This window comes from Salmo trutta, chromosome 29 (assembly GCF_901001165.1).
Source record: "Salmo trutta chromosome 29, fSalTru1.1, whole genome shotgun sequence".
In the NCBI taxonomy this organism is placed as follows: domain Eukaryota; kingdom Metazoa; phylum Chordata; class Actinopteri; order Salmoniformes; family Salmonidae; genus Salmo; species Salmo trutta.
This window is the reverse complement of record NC_042985.1, coordinates 12,051,479-12,064,437: the sequence shown is the minus strand read 5'-3', so window position 1 is coordinate 12,064,437 and position 12,959 is coordinate 12,051,479. Positions and strand designations below refer to the sequence as shown.

The following is a 12,959-nucleotide window of genomic DNA, read 5'->3' as shown; positions in this document are numbered from 1 at the left end:
CTCTTAATCTCTGCACACATCTGCAGCATCCAAACACAATCTGAACCAAATCCTCAGATTGATTGAAATATAATCCCGAGCACACTTTCTATGTTTGGCCAGCGCTTCTGGTGCAGTGATTAAACTACACACTTCAGTGTTCTGGCAGTGTTGATTTAACTCTGCGAGAGCAAAAACACACCTCCATTCACACTGGTGATGAACTGTCTAGCATGGCAGGTATTCAACTGCATTGTCTATCAAACCTGAGAATATCTTAGCTAACAATTCACCTGAGTGAGGCCCTCGTTCATGTACTTTATCTGGTTGTCTTAAAGGAACCAATGAACTGAGAGGATGTAGTAATGACGGTGTGTGCCACATGATGTATTCTTTAGGATGATCATCAGTGAACACTAGTTTCTATAACATATTTAGTGGTGGAAGGGAATGGAATCAAGAAATAGATCAGAAAACAGATCAGAACCTATGACGGGGTGTTCAAATCTTACCCTACGACGTCCGGACAACTGCTGCTTTTCTGTTAAAAATGTGCTATCTAAAACCTAAACGGGTTCTTCGTCTGTCCCCATAGGAGAACCCTTTGAAGAACCATTTTTGGTTCTATGTAGAACCCTTTTGGGTTCCATGTAAAACCACAGAGGGTTCTACATGGAACCCAAAATAGTTCTACCTGGAACCAAAAGGTTTCTACCTGGAACCAAATGAGGTTCTTCTATGGGGACAGCCGAAGAACCCTATTGGAAATCTTTTTTCTAAGAGTGTACCTGAAAATTACTTGCACCCACCTGGTATCCCAGGTCTAAATCAGTCCCACTCCCTGATTAGAGGGGAAGAATGAAAGAAAAGCGGTGGAACTGGCTTCGAGGTATAGATTCTAATTTGAGGGACCTATACTGAGCATTAATGCAGCACTAAGCATCATTTCAGTTAGTTAGCTTGACTAGTTCTAGTCAGATGATACAGTTAACCTGCATACTGTACACATGATACAACACATTTAACATACAGCAGTTCCCAAACACAGTCCTGGGGACCCCAAGGGGGGCACCTTCTGTTTGTTATTCCCTAGCACTACTGTACACAGCTGATCCAAATAATCAAAGCATGATGATGAGTTGATTATTGGAATCAGCTGTGTAGTGTTAGAACAAGGTGATAAACTGAAGAACATACAAGGTGATAAACTGAAGAACATACAAGGTGATAAACTGAAGAACATACAAGGTGATAAACTGAAGAACATACAAGGTGATAAACTGAAGAACATACAAGGTGATAAACTGAAGAACATACAAGGTGATAAACTGAAGAACATACAAGGTGATAAACTGAAGAACATACAAGGTGATAAACTGAAGAACATACAAGGTGATAAACTGAAGAACATACAAGGTGATAAACTGAAGAACATATAAGGTGATAAACTGAAGAACATACAAGGTGATAAACTGAAGAACATACAAGGTGATAAAGTGAATAACATACAAGGTGACAAACTGAATAATATAGAAGCTCTCTCTGTATTGTCCCTGCTGTGTTCTGGCACTAGCAGTCTCAAGAGTCTGCTAGTAACAGTCTATGGGGGTCTGCCAGTAACAGTCTATGGTGGTCTGCCAGTAACAGTCTATGAGGGTCTGCCAGTAACAGTCTATGGGGGTCTGCCAGTAACAGTCTATGGTGGTCTGCCAGTAACAGTCTATGAGGGTCTGCCAGTAACAGTCTATAGGGGTCTGCTAGTAACAGTCTATGGTGGTCTGCCAGTAACAGTCTATGGTGGTCTGCAGTAGCAGTCTATGGGGGTCTGCCAGTATCAGTCTATGGGAGTCTGCAAGTAACAGTCTATGGTGGTCTGCCAGTAACAGTCTATGGGGGTCTGCCAGTATCAGTCTATGGTGGTCTGCCAGTAACAGTCTATGGGGGTCTGCCAGTAACAGTCTATGGGGGTCTGCCAGTATCAGTCTATGGGGGTCTGCAAGTAACAGTCTATGGTGGTCTGCCAGTAACAGTCTATGGGGGTCTGCCAGTAACAGTCTATGGGGGTCTGCCAGTAACAGTCTATGGTGGTCTGCCAGTAACAGTCTATGGGGGTCTGCCAGTAACAGTCTATGGTGGTCTACCAGTAACAGTCTATGGGGGTCTGCCAGTAACAGTCTATGGGGGTCTGCCAGTATCAGTCTATGGTGGTCTGCCAGTAGCAGACTATGGTGGTCTGCCAGTAGCAGTCTATGGAAGTCTGCCAGTATCAGTCTATGGAGGTCTGCCAGTAACATTCTATGAGGGTCTACCAGTAGCAGTCTATAGGGGCCTGAACCTATGGGGTCTGCCAGTAACAGTCTATAGGGGTCTACCAGTAGCAGTCTATTGGAGTCTGCCAGTAACAATCTATGGGGGTCTGCCAGTAACAGTCTATGGTGGTCTGCCAGTAACAGTCTATGAGGGTCTGCCAGTAACAGTCCATGAGGGTCTGCCAGTAACAGTCTATAGGGGTCTGCCAGTAACAGTCTATGAGGGTCTGCCAGTAACAGTCTAAGAGGGTCTGCCAGTAACAGTCTATGGGGGTCTGCCAGTAACAGTCCATGAAGGTCTGCCAGTAACAGTCTATGAGGGTCTGCCAGTAACAGTCTATGAGGGTCTGCCAGTAACAGTCCATGAGGGTCTGCCAGTAACAGTCTATAGGGGTCTGCCAGTAACAGTCTATGAGGGTCTGCCAGTAACAGTCTATGGGGGTCTGCCAGTAACAGTCCATGAGGGTCTGCCAGTAACAGTCTATGGTGGTCTGCCAGTAACAGTCTATGGGGGTCTGCCAGTAACAGTTCATGAGGGTCTGCCAGTAACAGTCTATGGTGGTCTGCCAGTAACAGTCTATGGTGGTCTGCCAGTAACAGTCTATGAGGGTCTGCCAGTAACAGTCCATGAGGGTCTGCCAGTAACAGTCTATAGGGGTCTGCCAGTAACAGTCTATGAGGGTCTGCCAGTAACAGTCTATGGGGGTCTGCCAGTAACAGTCCATGAGGGTCTGCCAGTAACAGTCTATGGTGGTCTGCCAGTAACAGTCTATGGGGGTCTGCCAGTAACAGTCCATGAGGGTCTGCCAGTAACAGTCTATGGTGGTCTGCCAGTAACAGTCTATGGTGGTCTGCCAGTAACAGTCTATGGTGGTCTGCCAGTAACAGTCCATGAGGGTCTGCCAGTAACAGTCTATGAGGGTCTGCCAGTAACAGTCCATGAGGGTCTGCCAGTAACAGTCTATAGGGGTCTGCCAGTAACAGTCTATGGTGGTCTGCCAGTAACAGTCTATGAGGGTCTGCCAGTAACAGTCTATGGTGGTCTGCCAGTAACAGTCCATGAGAGTCTGCCAGTAACAGTCTATGAGGGTCTGCCAGTAACAGTCCATGAGGGTCTGCCAGTAACAGTCCATGAGGGTCTGCCAGTAACAGTCTATGAGGGTCTGCCAGTAACAGTCTATGAGGGTCTGCCAGTAACAGTCCATGAGGGTCTGCCAGTAACAGTCTATGGGGGTCTGCCAGTAACAGTCCATGAGGGTCTGCCAGTAACAGTCTATGAGGGTCTGCCAGTAACAGTCCATGAGGGTCTGCCAGTAACAGTCTATAGGGGTCTGCCAGTAACAGTCTATGAGGGTCTGCCAGTAACAGTCTATGGGGGTCTGCCAGTAACAGTCCATGAGGGTCTGCCAGTAACAGTCCATGAGGGTCTGCCAGTAACAGTCCATGAGGGTCTGCCAGTAACAGTCTATGAGGGTCTGCCAGTAACAGTCTATGGTGGTCTGCCAGTAACAGTCCATGAGGGTCTGCCAGTAACAGGCTATGGTGGTCTGCCAGTAACAGTCTATGGTGGTCTGCCAGTAACAGTCCATGAGGGTCTGCCAGTAACAGTCTATGAGGGTCTGCCAGTAACAGTCCATGAGGGTCTGCCAGTAACAGTCTATAGGGGTCTGCCAGTAACAGTCTATGAGGGTCTGCCAGTAACAGTCTATGAGGGTCTGCCAGTAACAGTCTATGGTGGTCTGCCAGTAACAGTCTATGGTGGTCTGCCAGTAACAGTCTATGAGGGTCTGCCAGTAACAGTCTATGGTGGTCTGCCAGTAACAGTCCATGAGGGTCTGCCAGTAACAGTCTATGAGGGTCTGCCAGTAACAGTCCATGAGGGTCTGCCAGTAACAGTCCATGAGGGTCTGCCAGTAACAGTCTATGAGGGTCTGCCAGTAACAGTCTATGAGGGTCTGCCAGTAACAGTCTATGAGGGTCTGCCAGTAACAGTCTATGGTGGTCTGCCAGTAACAGTATAGGGGTCTGAATGTAACAGAACACTGAGCAGAAACAACACAGGAACCCACCGCTGAGTTGAGATCTTATTCAGTGCTGGCAAGGGTTAATGGTAATGCCACCTGCCAACCTCAAAAATATGGTGTCTTTCTCAAAGCGAAGCCTGGATCCAAGGCTGCGCTGGAGCAGGTCTGAGTTATTGCTCTCTGCCTGAAAGCAGGGGGCTCAGGGTGAGCGATGCTATTTTATGCAGACCTCAGCACTGGCACCTACAAGCCCCATCGTGCTTTAATCAAGCTTCACTCACCCGCAGAGAGAGAGAGAGAGAGAGAGAGTGTGAGAGAGAGAGAGAGAGAGAGAGATGAGAGATGGTATATAAGAGGGAGAGAGAGAAAGTAGGGAGACTGCAAAGAGAGAGGGACTGTGAGAATAAATAAAAACAGGTGGTGAGAGATGGAGGGAGGATGGAGAGAAAGAGGTGGTGAGAGATGGAGGGAGGATGGAGAGAAAGAGGTGGTGAGAGATGGAGGGAGGATGGAGAGAAAGAGGTGGTGAGAGATGGAGGGAGGATGGAGAGAAAGAGGTGGTGAGAGATGGAGGGAGGATGGAGAGAAAGAGGTGGTGAGAGATGGAGGGAGGATGGAGAGAAAGAGGTTGTGAGAGATGGAGGGAGGATGGAGAGAAAGAGGTGGTGAGAGATGGAGGGAGGATGGAGAGAAAGAGGTGGTGAGAGATGGAGGGAGGATGGAGAGAAAGAGGTGGTGAGAGATGGAGGGAGGATGGAGAGAAAGAGGTGGTGAGAGATGGAGGGAGGATGGAGAGAAAGAGGTGGTGAGAGATGGAGGGAGGATGGAGAGAAAGAGGTTGTGAGAGATGGAGGGAGGATGGAGAGAAAGAGGTGGTGAGAGATGGAGGGAGGATGGAGAGAAAGAGGTTGTGAGAGATGGAGGGAGGATGGAGAGAAAGAGGTGGTGAGAGATGGAGGGAGGATGGAGAGAAAGAGGTGGGAAGGAGGCGTTTAATTACTGGTAAAATCATCATTAGTGTAGGACATTGTTTTGTTCATGAGAGAGCTGCAAGGATAGAGGGAGAGTAATAATGGAGGGATGGAAGATAGAGGGGGACAACAAGCAAAGGAAATATAGGAGATAAAACTGGTAGGATCGAGGTAGGTAAAACAGTCAAGTAAAGGAATAAGTGTTTGTCAGGTGTTGTCAGACAGAGTACCCAAAACAGGTACCCTGACTGCGACAGTGCATCCTAATCAAATGGATTTGGATTGGTGAATTGGTCCAATAGCAACCTGATGTGTGATTATGCAGAGATGGAAGATCAAACAGTGGTATGCAAATAGGGGGCTGTCAGACAAGACATGTAGTCTAGTATACCAAACTAGAACGTCGCTGTGAACAGTGCTCAGTATTCAAATCCACTTCCTGAGGGACAGAGGCTATCATCTTTCCCCATGCAAAAATGTGTTTGTCATGTATGCCACCCCCTATCCCCCCACACCTTTTATGTTCATATCAGTAGGATAGGTTGTGTGTATGACTTGCCTTGGGTTTCACTTCGGTTCTCAATAGATTTTATTTTAAATCAAAGCCTTGCATGGTTATGGTATTTATTTTTAGGTAAGACATGTTTTTGATACACCCCTCCTCCATATTCCAACCCCTTCAGACAGAGCTGTGTCCCAAGTGGCACTCTATTCTTTTTATAGTGCACTTATTTTGATCACTGCCCTCTGATCCAAAGTAGTGCACTTTAAAGAGAATAGGGTGCCATTTGGGCGTATCCTAAATTTCCTACCCTGTTCACATACTGTATTCCAGGTAATACAGTCATTTTCACTTCACACTCACTTCTATGCTAAATGCCTAGATTTCTTCCCTTGCCAATTATCCTATATACTATGAACTGTATGTTCATAGTATATAGGTTTTGTCTCAAATGACACTCTGCTCCCTGGGGCGGCAGCATAGCCTAGTGGTTAGAGCGTTGGACTAGTAACCAAAAGGTTGTAAGATCAAATCCCCGAGCTGACAAGGTACTGTCATTCTTCCCCTGAACAAGGCAGTTAACCCACTAGGCCATCATTGAAAATAAGTATTTGTTCTTAACTGACTTGCCTAGTTAAATAAATATAGTCCACTACCTTTGACCAGAACCCCCCCCACCAGAGCCCCTGGTCAGAAGCAGTGCACCGTATGGTGTCATTTGGGATGAAAACAGAACCCGTTTCACTTTTAGCCTCTCTCCTTTCTTGCTAAAGATTCAGTGTTCTGAAAACAATTTATACAGATGTAGGATCTTAATTTGACCTATAGTATATTGTCACAGCAAAATAGTCCTGCAGCAACAGGATTTGAACGTTTAGTCCATAATGATGTTTGATCACAAGGCTATTAGGTGGCCAAAAAAGCAATACTGTTAATATAACTTGTGTGTTAGTGTGTGTTTTCAGTGAATTTATGTAAATCACGAAGGTCATCTGATTTCTCAGCAACAAAAGAATGATCAAATTAAGATCCTACCTCTGTAGCATGAGCCAGCACTGGCCCTTGTGAAATGAGTGGGTGGATGGAGAGAGATATAGAGATCTAGAGGCTCCTTTGATCAGTTTCTCACACGGGATCATGGGAAGTGGCAACAACATATGCTCAACTCTGCTGCTGCGTCAATAATGAGATATATCAGTGTATATCAGAAATAGACACACAAAAATAAATAGTATTTCAGTGACTGCTTATACAAGAAGGACCAATGAGGAGAAGATGACATAAACTCATGGTTTGACATTTGCTGCTGTAAGCAACAGGCAGGGTAGTCACCAGAGAACCATGCTAGAATGGACAAAAGTGACAATACTCATTCATACCTAATAAGCAAGCATGGTTTCTAGGGTTAGGGTTTTGGTTAAGGCCAATCCTAGACTAAGGGTTAGGGTTAGTTATCAAATCTGCATTTGTGAATAGAAGGCATTGTACTTCCGTCTTCTCCAGCATGGCCGGATAGTGATGACCCACAGACATACAGTAGTTCCACGGCTACACTGGCTCACCACAGGCTCTGGTCTCATCTTCACCCAGGGAAGATTGTGTTCACTTTGACATTAGAACCATTGATCCACAGTCTCCTATACCCTTAATATGAGAGTCTGGTCGATACGCCCCATATCATCTACAGCCCATTCCCGTGGTGCCTTCTCTTGCCTGGAGAATAGTGACTCCATTCCAGGGCAGCGTTCCAAATGGCACCCTATTCCCTACATAGTGCTATGGGCCCTGGTCAAAAGTAGTGCACTATATAGGGAATATGGTGCTATATGGGATGCAGATAAGAGATGACAATAATAGAGATGTCTGCTGAGATGACCTATTATTGTCATCTCTTAGTCTGCATGTATTGTGTTTGCATGTCTTGTGTGGCTGTACCGGAAGCCCAGACTCGACACAATCTGATAACTAATCAACCCTCTGTATTTTCAAGTATTTTGGTGGCAGCATCATGTTATGGGTATGCTTGTCACCTGCAGGGACTGTGGTTTGTCAGGATCAAAATAAATTTAAAAGGAGCAAAGCCCAGGTAAAAAGTGCAGAAAACCTTCCTCAGTCTTCTGAATACCTAACCCTGGGATAGAGTTGTATTTTTCAGTGGGACAATGAACACATTAAAATAACAAAGACTTAAATCTCCTTGAAAATCAGAGACAGGGTTGAATATTGCTGTCCATACTTTGATTCCCAACCAAACTTACAGAGGTTGAGCAATTTTGACAAAAACAATGGATATATGTTGCCCTAAGAGCTGTGCAGGTTTGGTAGAATCTCATTTGAAATGATTTACAGCTGTAATTTCTGCCAAAGTTGCTTCCACCAAGTATTAACTCTGGGGTGTGAAGACATACAGTTGAAGTCGGAAGTTTACATACACTCAGGTTGGAGTCATTAAAACTCGTTTTTCAACCACTCAACCACAAACTATAGTTTTTACAAGTCGGTTAGGACATCAACTTTGTGCATGACACAAGTAATTTTTCCAACAATTGTTTACAGACAGATTATTTCACTTATAATTCACTGTATCACAATTGTAGTGGGTCAGAAGTTTACATACACTAAGTTGACTGTGCCTTTAAACAGCTTGGAGAATTCCAGAAAATTATGTCACGGCTTTAGAAGGTTCTGATAGGCTAATTGACATCATTTGAGTCAATTGGAGGTGTACCTGTGGATGTATTTCAAGGCCTACCTTCAAACTCAGTGCCTCTTTGCTTGACATCATGGGAAAATCACAAGAAATCAGCAAAGACCTCAGAAAAAAAAATTGTAGACCTCCACAAATCTGGTTCATCCTTGGGAGCAATTTCCAAATGCCTGAAGGTACCACATTCATCTGTACAAACAATAGTACGCAAGTATAAACACCATGGGACCATGCAGCTGTCATACCGCTCAAGAAGGAGACCCGTTCTGTCTCCTAGAGATGAACGTACTTTGGTGAGAGAAGTGCAAATCAATCCCAGAACAACAGCAAAGGACCTTGTGAAGATGCTGGAGGAAACAGGTACAAAAGTATCTATATCCACAGTAGAACGAGTCCTATATTGACATAACCTGAAAGGCCGCTCAGCAAGGAAGAAGCTACTGCTCCAAAACCGCCATAAAAAAGCCAGACTACGGTTTGCAACTGCACATGGGGACAAAGATCGTACTTTTTGGAGAAATGTCCTCTGGTCTGATGAAACAAAAATAGAACTGTTTGGTCATAATGACCATCGTTATGTTAGGAGGAAAAAGGGGGAGGCTTGCAAGCCAGAGAACACCATCCCAACCGTGGGGATGGTGTGGGCGTGCTGTTGTGGGCGTGCTTTTCTGCAGGAGGGACTGGTGCACTTCACAAAATAGATGGCATCATGAGGCAGGAAAATTCTGTGGATGTATTGAAGCAACATCTCAAGACATCAGTCAGGAAGTTAAAGCTTGGTTGGAAATGGGTCTTCCAAATGGACAATGATCCCAAGCATACTTCCAAAGTTGTGGCAAAATGGCTTAAGGACAACAAAGTCAAGGTATTGTGGCCATCGCAAAGCCCTGACCTCAAGCCTATAGAAGATTTGTGGGCAGAACTGAAAAAGCGTGTGCGAGCAAGGAGGCCTACAAACCTAACTCAGTTACACCAGCTCTGTCAGGAGGAATGGGCCAAAATTCACCCAATTTATTGTGGGAAGCTTGTGGAAGGATACCTGAAATGTTTGTCCCAAGTTAAACAATGTAAAGGCAATGCTACCAAATACTAATTGAGTGTATGTAAACTTCTGACCCACTGGGAATGTGATGAAAGAAATAAAAGCTGAAATAAATAATTCTCTCTACTATTATTCTGACATTTCACATTCTTAAAATAAAGTGGTGATCCTAACTGACCTAAGACAGGGAATTGTTACTAGGATTAAATGTCAGGAATTGTGAAAAACCGAGTTTAAATGTATTTGGTAAGGTGTATGTAAACCTCCGACTTCAACTGTACGTAATCAAGGCATTTTTTATTTGTTATTAATTTCAGAAATGTTCTATCCTTTTTCCTTCACTTTGAAAATGTTAAGCAGGTTGTGTAGGAAAAAAATTTAATTATTTCTTTTTTAGATTTAATTTTAAGTCAGCAAGATGTGACAACTGTGCAAGGAGTGTGTAGACTTTCACTAGGCACTGTAGGTTTGTATGTGTCCTTCAGCAGTCATAACCGCAGACAGACAGGCAGGTGGATGTCAGTGATAAGGCCACTGCAAGTTCTTGCAGCAACTAACTACAGCTTGGAAAGAACACCCTGTTCTTTGGCCGAAGTGTTGGTAAAAAAAACCCACAGCAATAGAGACGAGTGTGCGACTTCCTTTAGAGCCCTGAAAGGAACCAGGACTCTGGTCAAAAGTAGTGCACCAAATAGGGAATAGGGTACTATTTGGGGCACAACCAATGAATTCTCTCAAACGGCTCCTGTCACCAAACGTTTTATTTATTCTGGCAAAACCTTTCAAAGCTACTTAGTGTAATAACAGAGCAAAGCTGTCCAGACTGCATCAGGGCTGATGTATCAATTTTTTATTGATTAGGCTCATAAGGAGGAAATATGAGGAAACGCTACATCTGTTTATCAGCAATTTCTGGAAAATGTGGTAAACACACAAACCAAGCAGACATGACACACAGAAACACTAGACTCAAGACAATGGGATGACACTGTTCGTCAATTCCTCTCCTCTCGTTGGTATGTATGTTTGAGCTTTACTGACTGTATTGCAGTCGAACTGCTCAGAATCACTGATCTACAAATCCACTTGCATCCCAAAAAACTACTCATTATGTGATCAAGATGAGTGATTCTGCGCCTCGCCTTCCTCAAACTGATCCCTTTGAACTTGCTAATTCATTGCAAGGCCCGTTTGTCCATGTAAGTCGTGCAACCCCAAACTGTCACCTTTGATCCTGAACAGGACTGACCTTTGACCTCTGAGGAGAACTGGGCAGAGTGTCGCGTTGCGAAGAGCTGTAGCTCTCTGTTCAGGTCGCACAGAGTCAGATCGATGTCCCACGACCGCAGTCCTGTTAACATACAATAACAAATGTAGCATGATGCACTACATTACCCACAATGCTCTATAGCTATACAACAAACACATTACTGTTGGAGTGGAGGGGCCTGTCTAGGGTCTGAGTTCTATTGCGTGACCTAATGAACATGACCCCGCTGGTTGTTATTGCTCCTTGGCACTGATTGGTAGATTTCTACTAATCGGCTGGAGAGGGCACACACCTGGCTTTCACCATCTTAATCAACCACTGAATCAAAGGCATGGATTAAAAACCATTAAACACCATGGCCTTCGAGCACTGAGCTGATAATCCCTAATGTACAGTAACATCAGAACATTACTGGGTTGGCAAATAACCTCTTGTAGGAAGATGATTGTTATTAATACTGGCAGTTATATGATGAACCTTATTACGCCCCCTGTAAACAGTGAGCTACTCAGTATGCAAGCTGTTTCCCTGAATGATGCCAGTTCTCATTTAATAGAGTGTCCATTGGGACAGGAAGAGACATCAGGGCAGGGTTTGTTTTTTGTCTTGATTGGCCAGTGTATTGCCTCCACGCACAACCGTATTCTATTCAACGACCCGTCACAGTTTTCTCTAGAATAATTTAACATCATATTCACATCATGTTTTTTGGTCTGGAATTATTTCCGGTCATCTATATTCCAGTGTTTCAGATAACCCAGTAGGACCTACTGATTGCACATTTGTAAATTCTTAGTTATTCTAGCCAACTGCAATAACTATGGAGAATAATCCATTGCAAACTATGAAGAGTAATTCAACCCTTTATACCAGAACCATTCAGGATATCACATACAGTAGAATAGTTTTGTGTTCCGTATTGCTATATTCAGCCATATAGGGGGCTATACGTCTGGTGCAGTGTCCTCTATGTATGCATTACCAAACAGCTCTGTTCAATGTGAAATCCAACCCACTCATGCAGCAGCCTACGTTTGAGATGTAGGCGTCACCCGCTCCCTTTTTGATCCGCTGCAACGGATGAATTAGATGACAATATTCCTAACAAAGTCACAGCTTGTTCTAAAAACTATTTGGTTTGATTTTTGTCATACATTTGAATATTGCAAGTGCAGGCCAACGCATAGGGGTCAAGCCTCTGACATCTAAACAAACTACATTTTTACATAAAACAAAATCTTTGTGGGCAATCTTGAACTTCAACAGTTTAGAAAGATGTGTAAAGACTTATAATACCCATTCAAGTAGCCCACTCACCCTGTTTTATGTGTTTTTTGGCAGACTGAAGGTGGTGGTCCGTTGAGATTTCTCCGATAACTATCAGCATATAAAATCTCCCGTGGTTAAACGGCGGTCTGGTCCTATGGTGCTGTCCACCGTGCTGAAAGGGTAGGGCGGGCTCGCACTGCTCCTCCGGATCTCCTGGCGCTACAGAGAGCGATGCTGCTGCCACGGGGATTTCCATGGCAACAGCACGACGAGCGGAAGCTGGGTCCTTTTCCATCTCCATGACAACTGCATCCGGCAGCAGCACAGTGCATGAGGGATGGCTGGGCGGAGAACCAGTGGGTGTGGCTCGTGAGAGGGACGCGATTAGATTGGTGCAGGGTTATGTGGCTATTTGATGTCACAGCACGCCATTGGCCAAATCCGACATGGGGATTATGATAATGTTTATCAAGTTTATCTGAATCGATTGTCTTGCATAGGTAGTGGTTGTGATGATGATGATGATGAGTGGTATACCACATGGTCCTTCTTATTTGTTACATCAATAAGTTAGTTAACATACCGGTAGTTAAGATCCAAAATACAAAATGGTAAAATAAACATAGCTGTAAACCACCAGCATTAGGCCTACTACAACTAGTCCTGTAGTTTCCTAATAGGCCTCCTCACCAAATATCTCAGGGAACATGTGTTCCTGTAAGACTGTCTTTGATATATCTGTGTCTGGAGAAACTGAAGCGGTTTCTCTTGAATAAATAGGTGTATTTATATAACTGTCGCTGGATGTACCACCAGGAGATGTTTCCAGTAGGCTGCCACACTGACACCTCTTTGTTCCCTCCCTGAACACAACAACCCTTCATCT

The 12,959-nt window shown here is 44.4% G+C and overlaps 1 protein-coding gene across 1 annotated transcript in view; it reads right to left on the bottom strand.

Annotated features, from left to right (window-relative positions):
• LOC115166930 (microtubule-associated protein 1B-like) overlaps positions 1-12,290 on the bottom strand; it is a 66,704-nt gene extending 54,414 nt beyond the window's left edge. Inside the window, exons 1-2 of the mRNA XM_029720869.1 lie at positions 12,122-12,290; positions 10,784-10,885 (exon numbers count right to left, since the gene is read on the bottom strand). Coding sequence (XP_029576729.1) covers positions 10,784-10,885; positions 12,122-12,191 — 172 coding nt within the window. The 5' untranslated portion in view covers positions 12,192-12,290. The remainder of the gene's footprint in view (positions 1-10,783; positions 10,886-12,121) is intronic.
• Positions 12,291-12,959: the final 669 nt, after the last annotated feature.